The sequence below is a fragment of the Hylobates moloch genome, unplaced genomic scaffold (genome assembly GCF_009828535.3).
Source record: "Hylobates moloch isolate HMO894 unplaced genomic scaffold, HMol_V3 SCAFFOLD_20, whole genome shotgun sequence".
Lineage (NCBI taxonomy): Eukaryota > Metazoa > Chordata > Mammalia > Primates > Hylobatidae > Hylobates > Hylobates moloch.
Window position 1 is genome coordinate 28225696 of NW_026652295.1, and position 12249 is coordinate 28237944.

General features: G+C 48.1%; 2 protein-coding genes across 3 annotated transcripts in view; both read right to left on the reverse strand.

The window, feature by feature from the left end:
- Positions 1-3432, reverse strand: part of UBD (ubiquitin D) — a 32783-nt gene extending 29351 nt beyond the window's left edge. The window contains exon 1 of the mRNA XM_058432207.1: positions 2491-3432. Within this exon, the coding sequence (XP_058288190.1) occupies positions 2491-2523 (33 nt within the window). The 5' untranslated portion in view covers positions 2524-3432. The remainder of the gene's footprint in view (positions 1-2490) is intronic.
- Positions 3433-3584: 152 nt separating this feature from the next.
- Positions 3585-12249, reverse strand: part of GABBR1 (gamma-aminobutyric acid type B receptor subunit 1) — a 31806-nt gene continuing 23141 nt past the window's right edge. For both annotated transcript variants that reach the window (XM_032141800.2, XM_032141798.2), the window contains 9 exons: positions 10866-11016; positions 9937-10069; positions 8452-8568; positions 8247-8354; positions 7740-7833; positions 6927-7054; positions 6216-6344; positions 5850-5993; positions 3585-5064 (listed from right to left, as the gene is read on the reverse strand). In XM_032141800.2, coding sequence (XP_031997691.1) covers positions 4891-5064; positions 5850-5993; positions 6216-6344; positions 6927-7054; positions 7740-7833; positions 8247-8354; positions 8452-8568; positions 9937-10069; positions 10866-11016 — 1178 coding nt within the window. In that variant the 3' untranslated portion in view covers positions 3585-4890. The remainder of the gene's footprint in view (positions 5065-5849; positions 5994-6215; positions 6345-6926; positions 7055-7739; positions 7834-8246; positions 8355-8451; positions 8569-9936; positions 10070-10865; positions 11017-12249) is intronic.

Consider the following 12249-nt stretch of genomic DNA (forward strand, 5'->3'; position numbering starts at 1 on the left):
CAGCATGTCCTTCCACACTCCAGGGAGCCATGTAAGTGGATGCCATACTGGTTAAGTATTTTAAGTAGCATCCCATTTGAGGGAAGCTGTCACTTGACATGAACCCACCATAAGGTGGCTAATGAATAGCACCTTTCCGCCTGCCTTCAAGTGACAGCCTCCCTTAACATAAACCTACCTTATGGTAAGCTTCATGTCAAGTGATAGCTTCCCTCAAGGGCAAAGTCACAGAATTATCTGCTTCAAAGGCCTGAGTGGATAACAAAATGTTGCCTATCCAGGATGTCCTAAAACTACCAAGGACTATGGGAGGAGCAATTGGCAGGACCATCTTCAACACTTCCCATTTTCTGCTGGGGTGAGATCACAGCTGGCCCCAAAGCATCCAGAGGAATCCAGGGCCTGGTAAGAGGCTGTATGACAGCAAACATACAAGGCTAGGGTGCTCAGCTCAGAGGGCGGACAAAGAACGTGGTAAGGTGAAGTGGACACTGGCTTTGCAGCAGGCAGACCAGATACAGCAGACTGCTTTTACCAAAGAAGCCTGCAACACACATTTGTCCCATTCCACATGTTCTCTTTACAGTGTGACTTATGCTCATCCCACCAACAGGTGAAGTGTTTCCTCTCCTGAACCTAGGCATGGCCTTGTGACTGCTTGGACCAGTGGAATATCTCAGAAGTGATGCTACGTGACTTTCAAGGCTTTGTCAGGGAAAAAAAAAAAAAAAATACAGCTTAAACCTGGCTGGCTCTCTACAACTGCCTCCACTTGCCTTTGGAACTGTCATTAGGTCATGAGGAATACCAGGCCACATGGAAAGGTCATGTGTAGGGGTCCCAGGTGACAGCCAACACCCCCTTTAGATGCTGAGTGAAGGATCTTTTGGACAACAACCCTCAGACTTCACATCTTCCAGATGCTGTGGAGCAGGGTGAACCCTGCCCACTGTACCCTATCTGAATTTCTAGCCCACAAAAACCATGATAGATAATAAATGATTATTCTTATCTGAAGCCATTTAGGGTAACAGGTTTTGTGGCAATAGATAATGATATATGCAGTTTGAATGCTGGCTTTGCTCCTTAGTAGTTTTGTGACCCCAGAAAATGAACACACAGTCCTCTTGCTTTTAGATTTGTCCACACCAGAGCTAATGGCTGTGAGACACCCAACACTCCTGGTTGCTCTCTTAAGTGATCTCGTTTGTTTTTCTGCTCACTGGTCATCTTCCCACATCGAGAAAGTACAACCCTTGAAAGCCATCTTACTTACCATTTTGCCTCAGTGCCAAGCAAAGCACCTGCCACAGCAACTCACCATCAACACTTGTTGAAGATCACCTAACTAATGTAGCAGCCAAGTGCGCACAAAGTGCTCTCTACTGGTAGACAACCAACAGGAGGGCAGGGAGGCAACAGGCTAAGTCAGGGAAAAGCAGGGGACATGGAAGCCTGCAGGCAGTCTACATTCTAGGACATTCCAAAGTTAGAAAGTGATCTGAACCCCACCCAAAGGCAGGGCTGAAAGGCAAAGCCTGCCTCACAGTGCCCAGGGAGCAAGTCCTCCCAGAACTGCCAAGTGGTGGCCTCTCCACCTGGCAACACATCTCCTTTACGCCCCTTGGGGTACAATTATATATTAATTATATATCATTGTGTGTGTGTATGTATATATGTGTGTGTATATACATATATCTCATTGTAATTATATATAATTAATGTACTAATAATTAGTATTAGTGCTCATCAATAGCACCTTTCTCCCTGAAAAGACACTTTCAAAAATGAATACATGAAGTCTCATTGTAGACAAGCATTGACAGATGAACATTTGCAACTGATCTTAATCATCAGGAACATTAACTGTGAACTCAAACAAGTAGTTATCTCAAAATTATTTTTCTTATTAGTAGGAGGCCTGTATGAAAAATAGTGCTCAGTCATGTTTTAAATTTGGCCAGTAAAAATCTTATAAGTTCTCTTCTAAGTACCTTTTTAATATCCTCAATCTCACTCCTTCCCACCCCTTTGCACTGGGCACTCTGCTAGTCCCACCGTTTGGCTCTCGACTCCTGCACTCCTGCTAGCAGAGTGTCTGGCTCACCTTTGGCCACAGTGGAACTTTTCACCCTTTGTTTATAATTTACAGTCCACTTAAGTGCAATGCAAGCTTGAGATGATAATTCGGGTCTTTTAGGTTCTACCCAGGGCTGTTCTATATCTCCTGCTGCTGTTGTTTCTTTTTTTTTCTTTTTCTTTTTTTTTTGAGACAGTCTCACTCTGTCGCCCAGGCTGGAGTGCACTGGCACAAACTCACTGCAACTTCCATCTCCTAGGTTCAAGCAATTATCTGCCTCAGCCTCCCGAGTAGCTGAGATTACAGGCACCCAGCACCACGCCCAGCTAATTTTTGTACTTTTAGTAGAGACAGGGTTTCGCCATCTTGGCCAGGCTGTTCTTGAACTCCTGACCTCGTGATCCACCCACCTCAGCCTCCCAAAATGCTGGGATTACAGGCATGAGCCACCACGCCCAGCCTCCTGCTGCTGTTCTGATGCCAACTATTCATTTTCCACACTGCAGGCTTATCTACTCCATAGACTTCTCTTTTCCTAGAGGATATTTCACTGTGGGAAAAAGAGAGACTCAAATTAAGTCCAACTGGTCCAAGGTGGATAATCACAGTGGAAAGTTTTTCAAGTACTGGTCTAAGATTCAACCAGCCCATGCTTTAGTGGAAGTTCAGAAATTGGCTCTTAACAGGTCAATGAATGACAGGGCCCATCCAACCCTTGCAGCTCTCTTAGAAAAATCTGAGAATCACTTTAAAAATCAGTGCCAAAGTAAAAGAAAAGTTGAGCTTCAAAAAAGCACTCTCCAAGATGACACAAAAATGTTTAAAGTCTCAGGCAAGTGTTTTTGCCCTTGTCCATTCAAGATTTTTTTTCATTTTGATAGCAAATTATTTCCAAGATGCTCAGAGTTCCTAAACAAAGATGTTTAAGGTTGGAAGCACTCAGCGGCCATCTCATCCATTACCTTCTAGCAGTCATCATTCTTTTACTCTTCTTAGATCCTGGGAAGAAGCGTCCCTAGAGGGGACGCTTAGGCACTTGCTCCAGGCTCCCAGTACATGCCCACTACTGTCAAGGAACTCATTAAACAGCAGGGACAGAAGCTAACATTCACACAACATATACCATGGCCCAAGGGCCCTCCTAGGCACCTGAATGCACAATTTATATAGTCTTTGTACTCAGCCTATGGAGGAATGTATTATTGTTATTCTCATTTTCATAAATGAGGATATGGGGAATAGAGACTAAGAAAATGTTTGCATGTGGTTGGATCTGATACCCTGGCAGTCTGACTCCAGAGCCCACACTTTTAACCAGTAGTGTCCTCATTAATCTCAGACTTAATCATGTCCTGCTTCATTCTGCTGAGCCCTCAATGGATCAATAAAACACCTCTTTTCACCCTCCGCTTCAATGCCTTTTCATGAACTTGGAGTCCTCTGAGCCTCCCTTCTTGGATTGAAGCCAATTCTGTTCACAGGAAGAGTGCAAGGTGCCGAGTCACACTGTTCACTGGTTTATTGAGATTCGGGGAGATCCTTCCCCAAGAGACACCACAGTGTGAAAGGGACACCACCTCCCACCCCATAGGTCCATCTGTCTATCCCAACAGTCAAGGGTGCCTTCCTTTGGTCAGGATTCTCATCAACTATCCACTGGAAGCAGGTCTCCAAACCTGCCCCCACTTATTTTTCCTTAATTCCCCTCAAAAAAACACAAAACAAAAGGGAGCAGTCTTGGGAGAAGATGATTGTTGAGTGTAGACTGAGGGTGGTACATGAATGCAATGGAGATGGGGGGAGTCTGGGCAGAAATGGAGATTCTGCGATGAGGAGAGGGTGTGGACGGCCCCACCAAACATGAATTGGGGAAAAGTGCTTAACAATGTGCAGGGTAGGGTACATATGGCTCTGTCAGAAGAATACCATGATTTAAGGGAAGAAGGTACACAAGGTACATGGAGGTTACACAGGGAAAGTACATGGATAAACATGGACGTGTGCAAATAGGAAAGACATGACTCAGCATGCTAGACAAATTGCACATGCCTACCCAAACACGCTCAAGGGCAGACCCATGACCATGAGAGGGGCACACATAGCTGTGAATGCAGGGCGCCCAAGAGCACCTGTGACTGAACATGAAGAAAGCACATGGGAAAAGCGTGTGTACACATGAGCATGTTCAGTGGGCACACGCAGGAGAGGGGAGGATGCATGTATGCTGAGCATGAGTGCACAAAGCAGAGGCAAGGAGCATGTGAGCCTTGGCGAAAAGAATGAGCCCCCAAAGGAAGCAAAATTCAGGCGGGGCCAAATGTGAGAAAGTATGGAAGGGCAAGTAAGATGGAAAGAGATTATGACAGTGGAGAAAAGGAGAGGCCCCTTTGGGGTGGAAAGAGCACTTGTGGGGAGACCCCTGCTGGACAGGAACAGAGCACAAAGGCAGAGGAGCTGCAGGGGTTGCCATGGTAACTGGAAGAGGGTGTTGCATGGGAAGAGAAAGATGCAGTGAGGCTGCTGAGGAGGCAGCGCGTGAGCAGTGAGCAGCTTCAAGCCAGGTACGAACTAAATTGTGAAGAGGTGATACAAAATTACATGAAGCAGTAAGAGAGAAAAAGGTCTGTTTCCCAGAGGTATGAGAGACCCAAATCAGCCCAGGACTCACAGGGGGACATGTATTTACAAGAGATGAGATTGGATAGCACGTTCTTCCCAGCTGGGGATGGGGACCCCCTGCTTCCTGAGTCCCCTGCCCTTCCCCTCTCCCTTTCCCTCCCCCTACTGGCCTGTCCTCCCTCACCCTACCCTCACTTATAAAGCAAATGCACTCGACTCCCATCACAGCTAAGCCGGTCGGGGGGCTCAGGGGGTCCCCTGGGCAGGCCCCCAGAGGGGTCTGGGGGTGTCGGTGGGTGGCGCCGGGAGCGGAGCTGCTGCCGAGACTGGAGTTGATGGCGCAGTTCAGAGACACGCTCCTCTTTCTGGAGGAAGAAGCACAATTGGGATAGTAGGAGAAGAGGAGGTGATGGAAGGGTGGGGAGGAGGGAAAGAGAGGAAGGGCACAGGGAAAGAGAGGAAGGGCACAGAAAAATGTAGGGGGAGGACATAGGGTAAGTGGACAGAATAAATTAAAAGGAGAAATCAAAACAGAACAAGAAAAGCCGGAGAACATAATGGGGATACCAACAGAAAAAATGCAATCAGGGAAATAAGAGAGAATTTAAAAACAAAAGGAAAAAGTGGGAAAGGAGAGAAAAGTCAGTGTACAGAGCTTCCAATAAATCAGAGAGATGTGTCAACCCAGTTGGAACATCCCTCTCTTTGGCATTGCACCAGCCCCTAATGACAGCCTAGGGCACAGTGAATGCCTGCCCAGGTCCTTTATGCTAGGGCTGCATGCAACACCCAGCTGCTGTGAGTGTTGACTACTAGAGGCTCACAGCTGCCTCTCTCCAGTTGTCACCTACAGCCAACAGCCATCCTCTTGCCTTAAGGAGGCTGAGTCAACCACATAGCTCCCACTCCAGAGCCCCTCCACCTGCCAGGCCAACACTGGATTTTGCCTGAGATAGAATCTTGCTCAGCCCTTTCCCCTCCCCTATGCTGCTCCATTCACTCCTTACAGGTTGTCTCCTAGGACCCTCCCTCCATGAACCAAGAACATCTGACCCTGTATTTCAGGCTTGGCTTCAGACAACCCGAGCTAAGACACAAGCCTTCTGGACCCCGCCACTCCAACGCTCTACCCTGACACCCACCCCCGCACCTCAGCAATGATCTTTTCCAGTTCGCGGTTCTCCTTCTCCAACAGCCGGGACTTCTCCTCCTCGTTGTTGTTGGTCGATGACCCTGTCTTCATGGTGTCCTGTGCCTCCGACTGCCATTCCCCTCGGGTGATCAGCCTGCGCATCTGGGGGCAAATGTTTGGGCGTGGGGTGGCCCAGCAAGGACTGTACTAGTGATTGGCTGATGGAAGGTTGGAGATGGAAGGAATGCTGATAAGAGTTGGGCCCAAAACAAGGGGAGGAGTGAGAGGAGGGTGAACGGAAGGGCAGAGGAACTCAGTACTACAGGAAGGAGGGATGGAGGCAACATGGGAACAAAGAGGGTGGGAGAAAAGCCAGATCCTCACCTTGGGCACAAAGAGCACAACAAGAGTGATATAGGAGGAGAAAACTATGGCAAGGGAGGCAAAGGCAAAGGCTGCATCCTGCTGGCTGGACAGAATCATGGTGACAGGAGCAGTGATGAGGCACAGGACCTAGAGGGAAAGAAACATTGAGGGAGTCTTCTCAGGTCTGCAGGCTCAGACAAGATCCAGAGTTTACTTCCCATGGGAGGGAGTCTATGCAGACAGTTTCCAGGTGAACTTTCCCATTGAAAAGGATCCAAATTCAGGATCATCCTCAAATATAGACTGAGAAAAATCTCAAATTGTCCCAAACCAGTTTTCACTCTTGGTTAACCCTCCCCTCAAGGCAGGAACTCCCAAGATCTCTATGCACACATTCCAGGTCCTCCAGAGTGGGTCCCTGGCAGGAAATGTCAATAGAGTCCAGCCCATTAACCACAGACAAGCAATTTAACTTCTCTGTGTTTCTGTTTCCTCACCTATAAAGTGGGGATACTAATATCTACTTCATTGGGTAGTTGCAAGATAAATGATACAATGTCTGTAGTGAGCTTTGTAAACTGTAAAGTGCTTTATAAACCTATAGAATTAACAAACTTTTTAAGACTTCTAAGCAACCGATGCCAGATCTAGCATTGATTCTTCCTAGTCCGCCACATCTGGGCTGCAGTGGTCAGCCTACAGGGTCAATGCCATGGGGTCAGTGCTCACTGCCACGTTGTAGATAGCCATGCCCACAGCCCGGTGATCATTGATCTTCTCAGTGGACACACTCTTGGTCTCATAAGCAAGGAAGATTCCCAACAGCAGCAGCAGCCCCTTGTAACCATAGAAAATGCCTAGAATGGCAGGAGAGAGTCACTTGAGCAACAAGGACCACAATGCTCCTCACTCAATCCCCATCCCCTCTCTGCCCTTCACCTACTCTGCAATGGAAAGGGGGCCCTCCTCTCCAATCCAACCCCTCTGACCTAGCAAACCTCACCCTGTGTCCCCCATCCCCTGTGTCCACCCAACTTGCCCAGACCACATCACTTTTTCCTGGGATTCACACAGGAAAGCAATGGTGGCAAGCTGCGGTCAGTCAGGCAAGGGCTTGTTGAATATCTAGAAATAGGCCAGTCTGGGCCACACATGCCTCACCCTTACCCTACAGGTGGGAAGGTGGCTTTCCAGGCAAAGGGTAGGTTTGCAATTTGTGACCATGAATCAAACAATGTTAATAAGGCCAAGGGGGATCTAAAAGATAATGTCAAGTCTGGAGGTGAGGTTACCCCCACTTGTTGCTCTGCTGAACACAAGTTCTTCATCTGTGCTTTGGGCCCTAAGCTCCTCATAGCAAAAGAGCAACTCTCTCCTATTCTCAGAAAGGATTAGTGCAATAACAAAGAGTTGGGTGTTCAAACTGGGTTGACAAGCTCTCTATCTCCTCTTCCAAAGACCCCTCTCTCTCCAAGCCCTCTGTCCCTGCCTTCCCTCCTGCCTTTGTGCATCCCTGCCCTCCTTTGTCCACATCCCACAAACCAAGCCATGTATTCATCTTCCTGGAGCTGCAATGCTCCAGCTGGGGCAGAATAGAGACGTCAATATCTTCCTTTGGTTCCTCCTTGGCAAATGTCTAGGGGAGAAACAAGGTCACAAGAAAGATGGTTGCCAGCCTCCCCTCCTCTCCTCAATGCTTCTCAGTCTCTGGCTTCCAACTGTTTTCCTATGAGACCCTCAATGCTGATGCCAAATCTCATTCTAGGCCTAAGAATGTTTTCCTGAACCCTTGGAGGTGCTTGTTCCCCACTTTCCCTGATGCCTGGAAGTTCTACACACCCTTCCCAGATCCTCACCCCTTCCTTTCTTCAGCTGAATCTGGAGGCCTATGAGGGGCTCCTTCTAGGAAGGAAAGGAAGAGCTTCCAATACGAGGAAGGCACTCTCTCCAAGTTGTTTCATCCCTCAAGACCACACACAGCCCCAGGGCCATGATGGCCATTGAGCCCTGCTCATTCTCCTGACCATAGCACCTCCTCTCCAGCGGTACCTCAATGGTCTGGTGCAAAGGGTCCACGATCTGCCAGATGGCGAGAGTGAGGACATCCATGCCCACCAGCAGGCCCACTGTGGCATACAGCTTCCAGGGTTCCAGAGTCTGGATAAATATGTGGGGAGAACAGGCATGCCAGGGGAAAATGCTCTGTGCCCCAGGAGCCAAGGATCTGGGGGCTGAGGATTGGGCAGCAGCTCACCTTCCTCCACTCCTTCTTTTCTTCCTTCTTTGTGAAGACCGTGTGGACCCACCAAATCTTGGTGAACATGGAACCGTAGCCCAGACTAAAGCCCAGGCCCAGGAGCCAGAGGCGGGCCTAGAAAGGAAGAGAGGGCACAGGCAGAACGGGGTAGGGTAGTAGCCGGGACTGCAGTAAGGATAGGCAGAACCCTAAAGGAGTGTGGGCAGGGAGCACTGGTGACACAGGGAGGGTGGCAAAATGTGAACAGGACGGAGAGCGGCAGGGGGAGGGCAGTCTCCCCACCTTGAACAATTCCTCCCATCCACCCTCTATTTCCACACCACCAGGGTGATCTTGCTAAAACCTCCTGGCTTTAGTGGACAAAAACCTCCAACCACTCCCCAGTATCTATAAGTTATAGCCTGAACACTTCTGGATGTGACACAGACCCTTCACAACATGCTCCCACCCATCTGTCCAGCTAGGCTCATCTCCCAGCCCCACACCTATCCCACGCTCCAGCCATGCTGAACTACTCACTTTCTCTTCATCTACTTTCTTTCATGTATTTTCTAGCCACATGATGCTCCCTATGCCCCTGAAGTAGCCTTCCTCTATTTCTCTAGCTGATAAAATCCTATTTGTCCTTCAGTATTCAAATGCCACCTCTTCAGTGAGGTCCACCCAATCACGCCAGCAGTGAGCTGTGTTCCCTTCTTTGCCCCCAAAGCACTTTGTGCAGATCCCTACTCTGGAACCTCTCCTATTGCACTACAGCTAATTGTCTGCTTCTCCAGCTGCACTCTGGCCTCACTGGGAACAGAGGATTCCTGATGAACTGCATGTGCATGTGCATGGAAATGCCATGTGCACAGATGTATGATCAGGACAGCACAGAGCAGAGGAAACAGAGAGAGCAAGGACAGGCAGGCAGATTAGGAGAAAGAGTGGGTGTTTCCACCAGTGGAACAGAGAACCACTCAACTATCACTGTTGAAGCTGGCCTCTGCCCACGGCACTAGAACCTTCCATGTACCAACAGTCCCAGAGCCCCTCCTCCCTGTGTGGCAGTGGTCCCTTCCCCCCAACTCTCTGCTGTGTTTCGATCTCTGCTTCTATCCTTCCAAACCCAACAAAGGCTCCCAAGGAAAGTCCACAGTTCTGATTCTCAGCCCCCATACCACAGACAAGCCACCATTGTTCAGGAGACCTTTGAGCAGATCCCCTTCCTTTGCCTTCAATGGCTCCCTCCTCTTCTCTGCAAGGCCTGCCATGGCAACCTTGGAACTAACAAGTAAACTACAGAATGAAAATGCCCTGCAGGCACAGAAAGAAGGGACAGAGCCAAACAGAGACCAGAGGGGTGATGCTAGAAGGAAAGAACAGGGACAAGAGTCAGGGAAAGCTGAGGAGAAAGGGCACAGAATCATAAATCATGGAAGGCGTTCCTGAGACGGGTGGGAGAGCCACATCCTGTAAGGAATGTGCCCACCACCTCCTCACCTGGCAGACGAAAGGGAACTGGTTCCTCCCAATGTGGTAACCATCCAGCCCCAGGGGGAAGACAGCAGCTAAAGCCAGTGAGCAGCCCACAGCAGTCAGGTTGTTCAGGTTGGGCTGTGAGTTCTGGATATAACTAGGGCAGAGGTGGAGAGGGTGACAGGGAGAGAGAATTACCCCTCTTCTCCAGGGAGGCTGAGCTCTCTAAATACCATGCAATGGCATGGCCCTAATTTCAGGGCCAGGGGCTAAAGGAAGACAGGATTGGAGAAGACAGTGGAGCCTTGAGAGGCAAAGCAATGCAGTCATGGGGCTGAAGATGGAGTTGCAGAGGGCTTCCCAAGCACAGAACCCCACCAGAATATGGGCTATTTATGTAGAGTCCAAGACTGTGAGACCTGGCCCCAAAGGTTGTTTTTTTCTCTTCTTTTCTTTTTTCTTCCAGTTAGCTACTTTGGAGTAGGAGTGGGGGTTATATCTGGTTTCCCTGTTTTCATTCTCAACAAGTCAGAATGAAAAACTCCATGAGCCGGGCGCGGTGGCTCACGCTTGTAATCCCAGCACTTTGGGAGGCCGAGGCGGGCAGATCACGAGGTCAGGAGATCGAGACCACAGTGAAACCCCGTCTCTACTAAAAATACAAAAAAATTAGCCGGGCGTAGTGGCGGGCGCCTGTAGTCCCAGCTACTCGGAGAGGCTGAGGCAGGAGAATGGCGTGAACCCGGGAGGCGGAGCTTGCAGTGAGCCGAAACTGCGCCACTGCACTCCAGCCTGGGCGACAGAGCAAGACTCCGTCTCAAAAAAAAAAAAAAAAAGAAAAACTCCATGATACATGGCCATGGGAGTTACACAGGTTTCATTCTCATCCTGTCCAGGAACACGATCAGTATCTCAGAGAGGCAGACAAGGAAAATGTCAGAAGAGAAACTTACCGGACATGTGAGTTGTAGATGTTAAAGGACAGACAGACAACAGCTAGGACAATGCCCAGGCTGGAGAGAACCGAGACGGAGATAAAGAGTTTCTGTGACAAGAAGCGGAATGTCTTGATGACCAAGGTCTGGTCAGCTGGGGGGGACCCTCCTGCATGGCACAGGGGAGGAAGAGGGGAAGGGAAAAGAGAAGGGAAGGAGGACAAAGGAATGAAGACGGGATAGGAGAAAAGGGCAAAGAACTAGATTGCTGATGGACATTCAGTCATTGGCTGGGGACATGAGGCCCTAACTGTACTGAACAGAGGTTACTGCAGGCAGAATGCTCAGTGCCACTGGGGCCGTTAGGAAGCAACCAGAAATGAGATGAGAAGATGGAGTGAATGGTCTATCCATAGGTTGGGAAATGCTGAGGCATGTCACCAAAGTTGTAGTCTTTGTTTTTGTTTGTTCTTTAAGTTTTTCTGTCTTTCTTACAGCAAAGGAAAATGGGAGGAGAAAGAAGGGGATAATTTAAAAACGTTATAAGGTCTCTTATAACCCAAATCAAAGTTTCAAATGACAATTATGGAATCATAAAGCTAAAAAGGCCTTGAAGTATCTAGTGTGGACACCTAATCTTGAGACAAACAAAAAATGGAAAGCTAATCTGAAATTTTAATCCTGGCAGGGTGATATCCCCAAATATATTTTCCAGTTATTATTAGGGGGAAGTTCAAATTTGTCAGAGTTCACCAAAAAAAACTAATTTCAATTTGCTTAGTTTTTTTTTTAAAGAATAATTTAGGCCATGCAGCATTTATAGCAATCCAGAACACTGTCCTAAATTCAAATTGTAAAAAAAAAAAAAAAAAAGGGCAAAACTCCAGCAGTGCTGGGAATGACTAGATTTCTGCTGGGCAGGGCAGATGGCAGCCTTCTTCAATGGCTGGGCCTCCCCTTCATTCTCAAGGAGCCTTTCTTTTATCAGTAGGTCCTTCCTTTTGTCCACCTTCAGTTTCTCTCCTACGTCCTATCATTTAGGCCAAGTACACAAAGAATAACTACTTGCTTTCTCTCTTTAAAAAGTATATTTTGAGGGATGTAATACTACCTACTAGGTACAAGGTACACTATTCAGGTGACAGGCGCATTAAATGCCCGGACTTCACCACTATGCAATATATTCATGTAACACAACTGCACGTCTACCTCTAACTTACATAAAAATAGGAAAATTTTAAAAAATACATATAAAAATAAAAAGCATATTTTGGCAGATGACAATTACATGAGGTTTTCCCTCCTCCTCCATAGTTTAAGCAACCGTTTTCCTGATAGACAAAGAGACAGCTCTGGGCTTGAAGTAGCTGGTTCAAATATATCAAGACACCAGGACATCTGG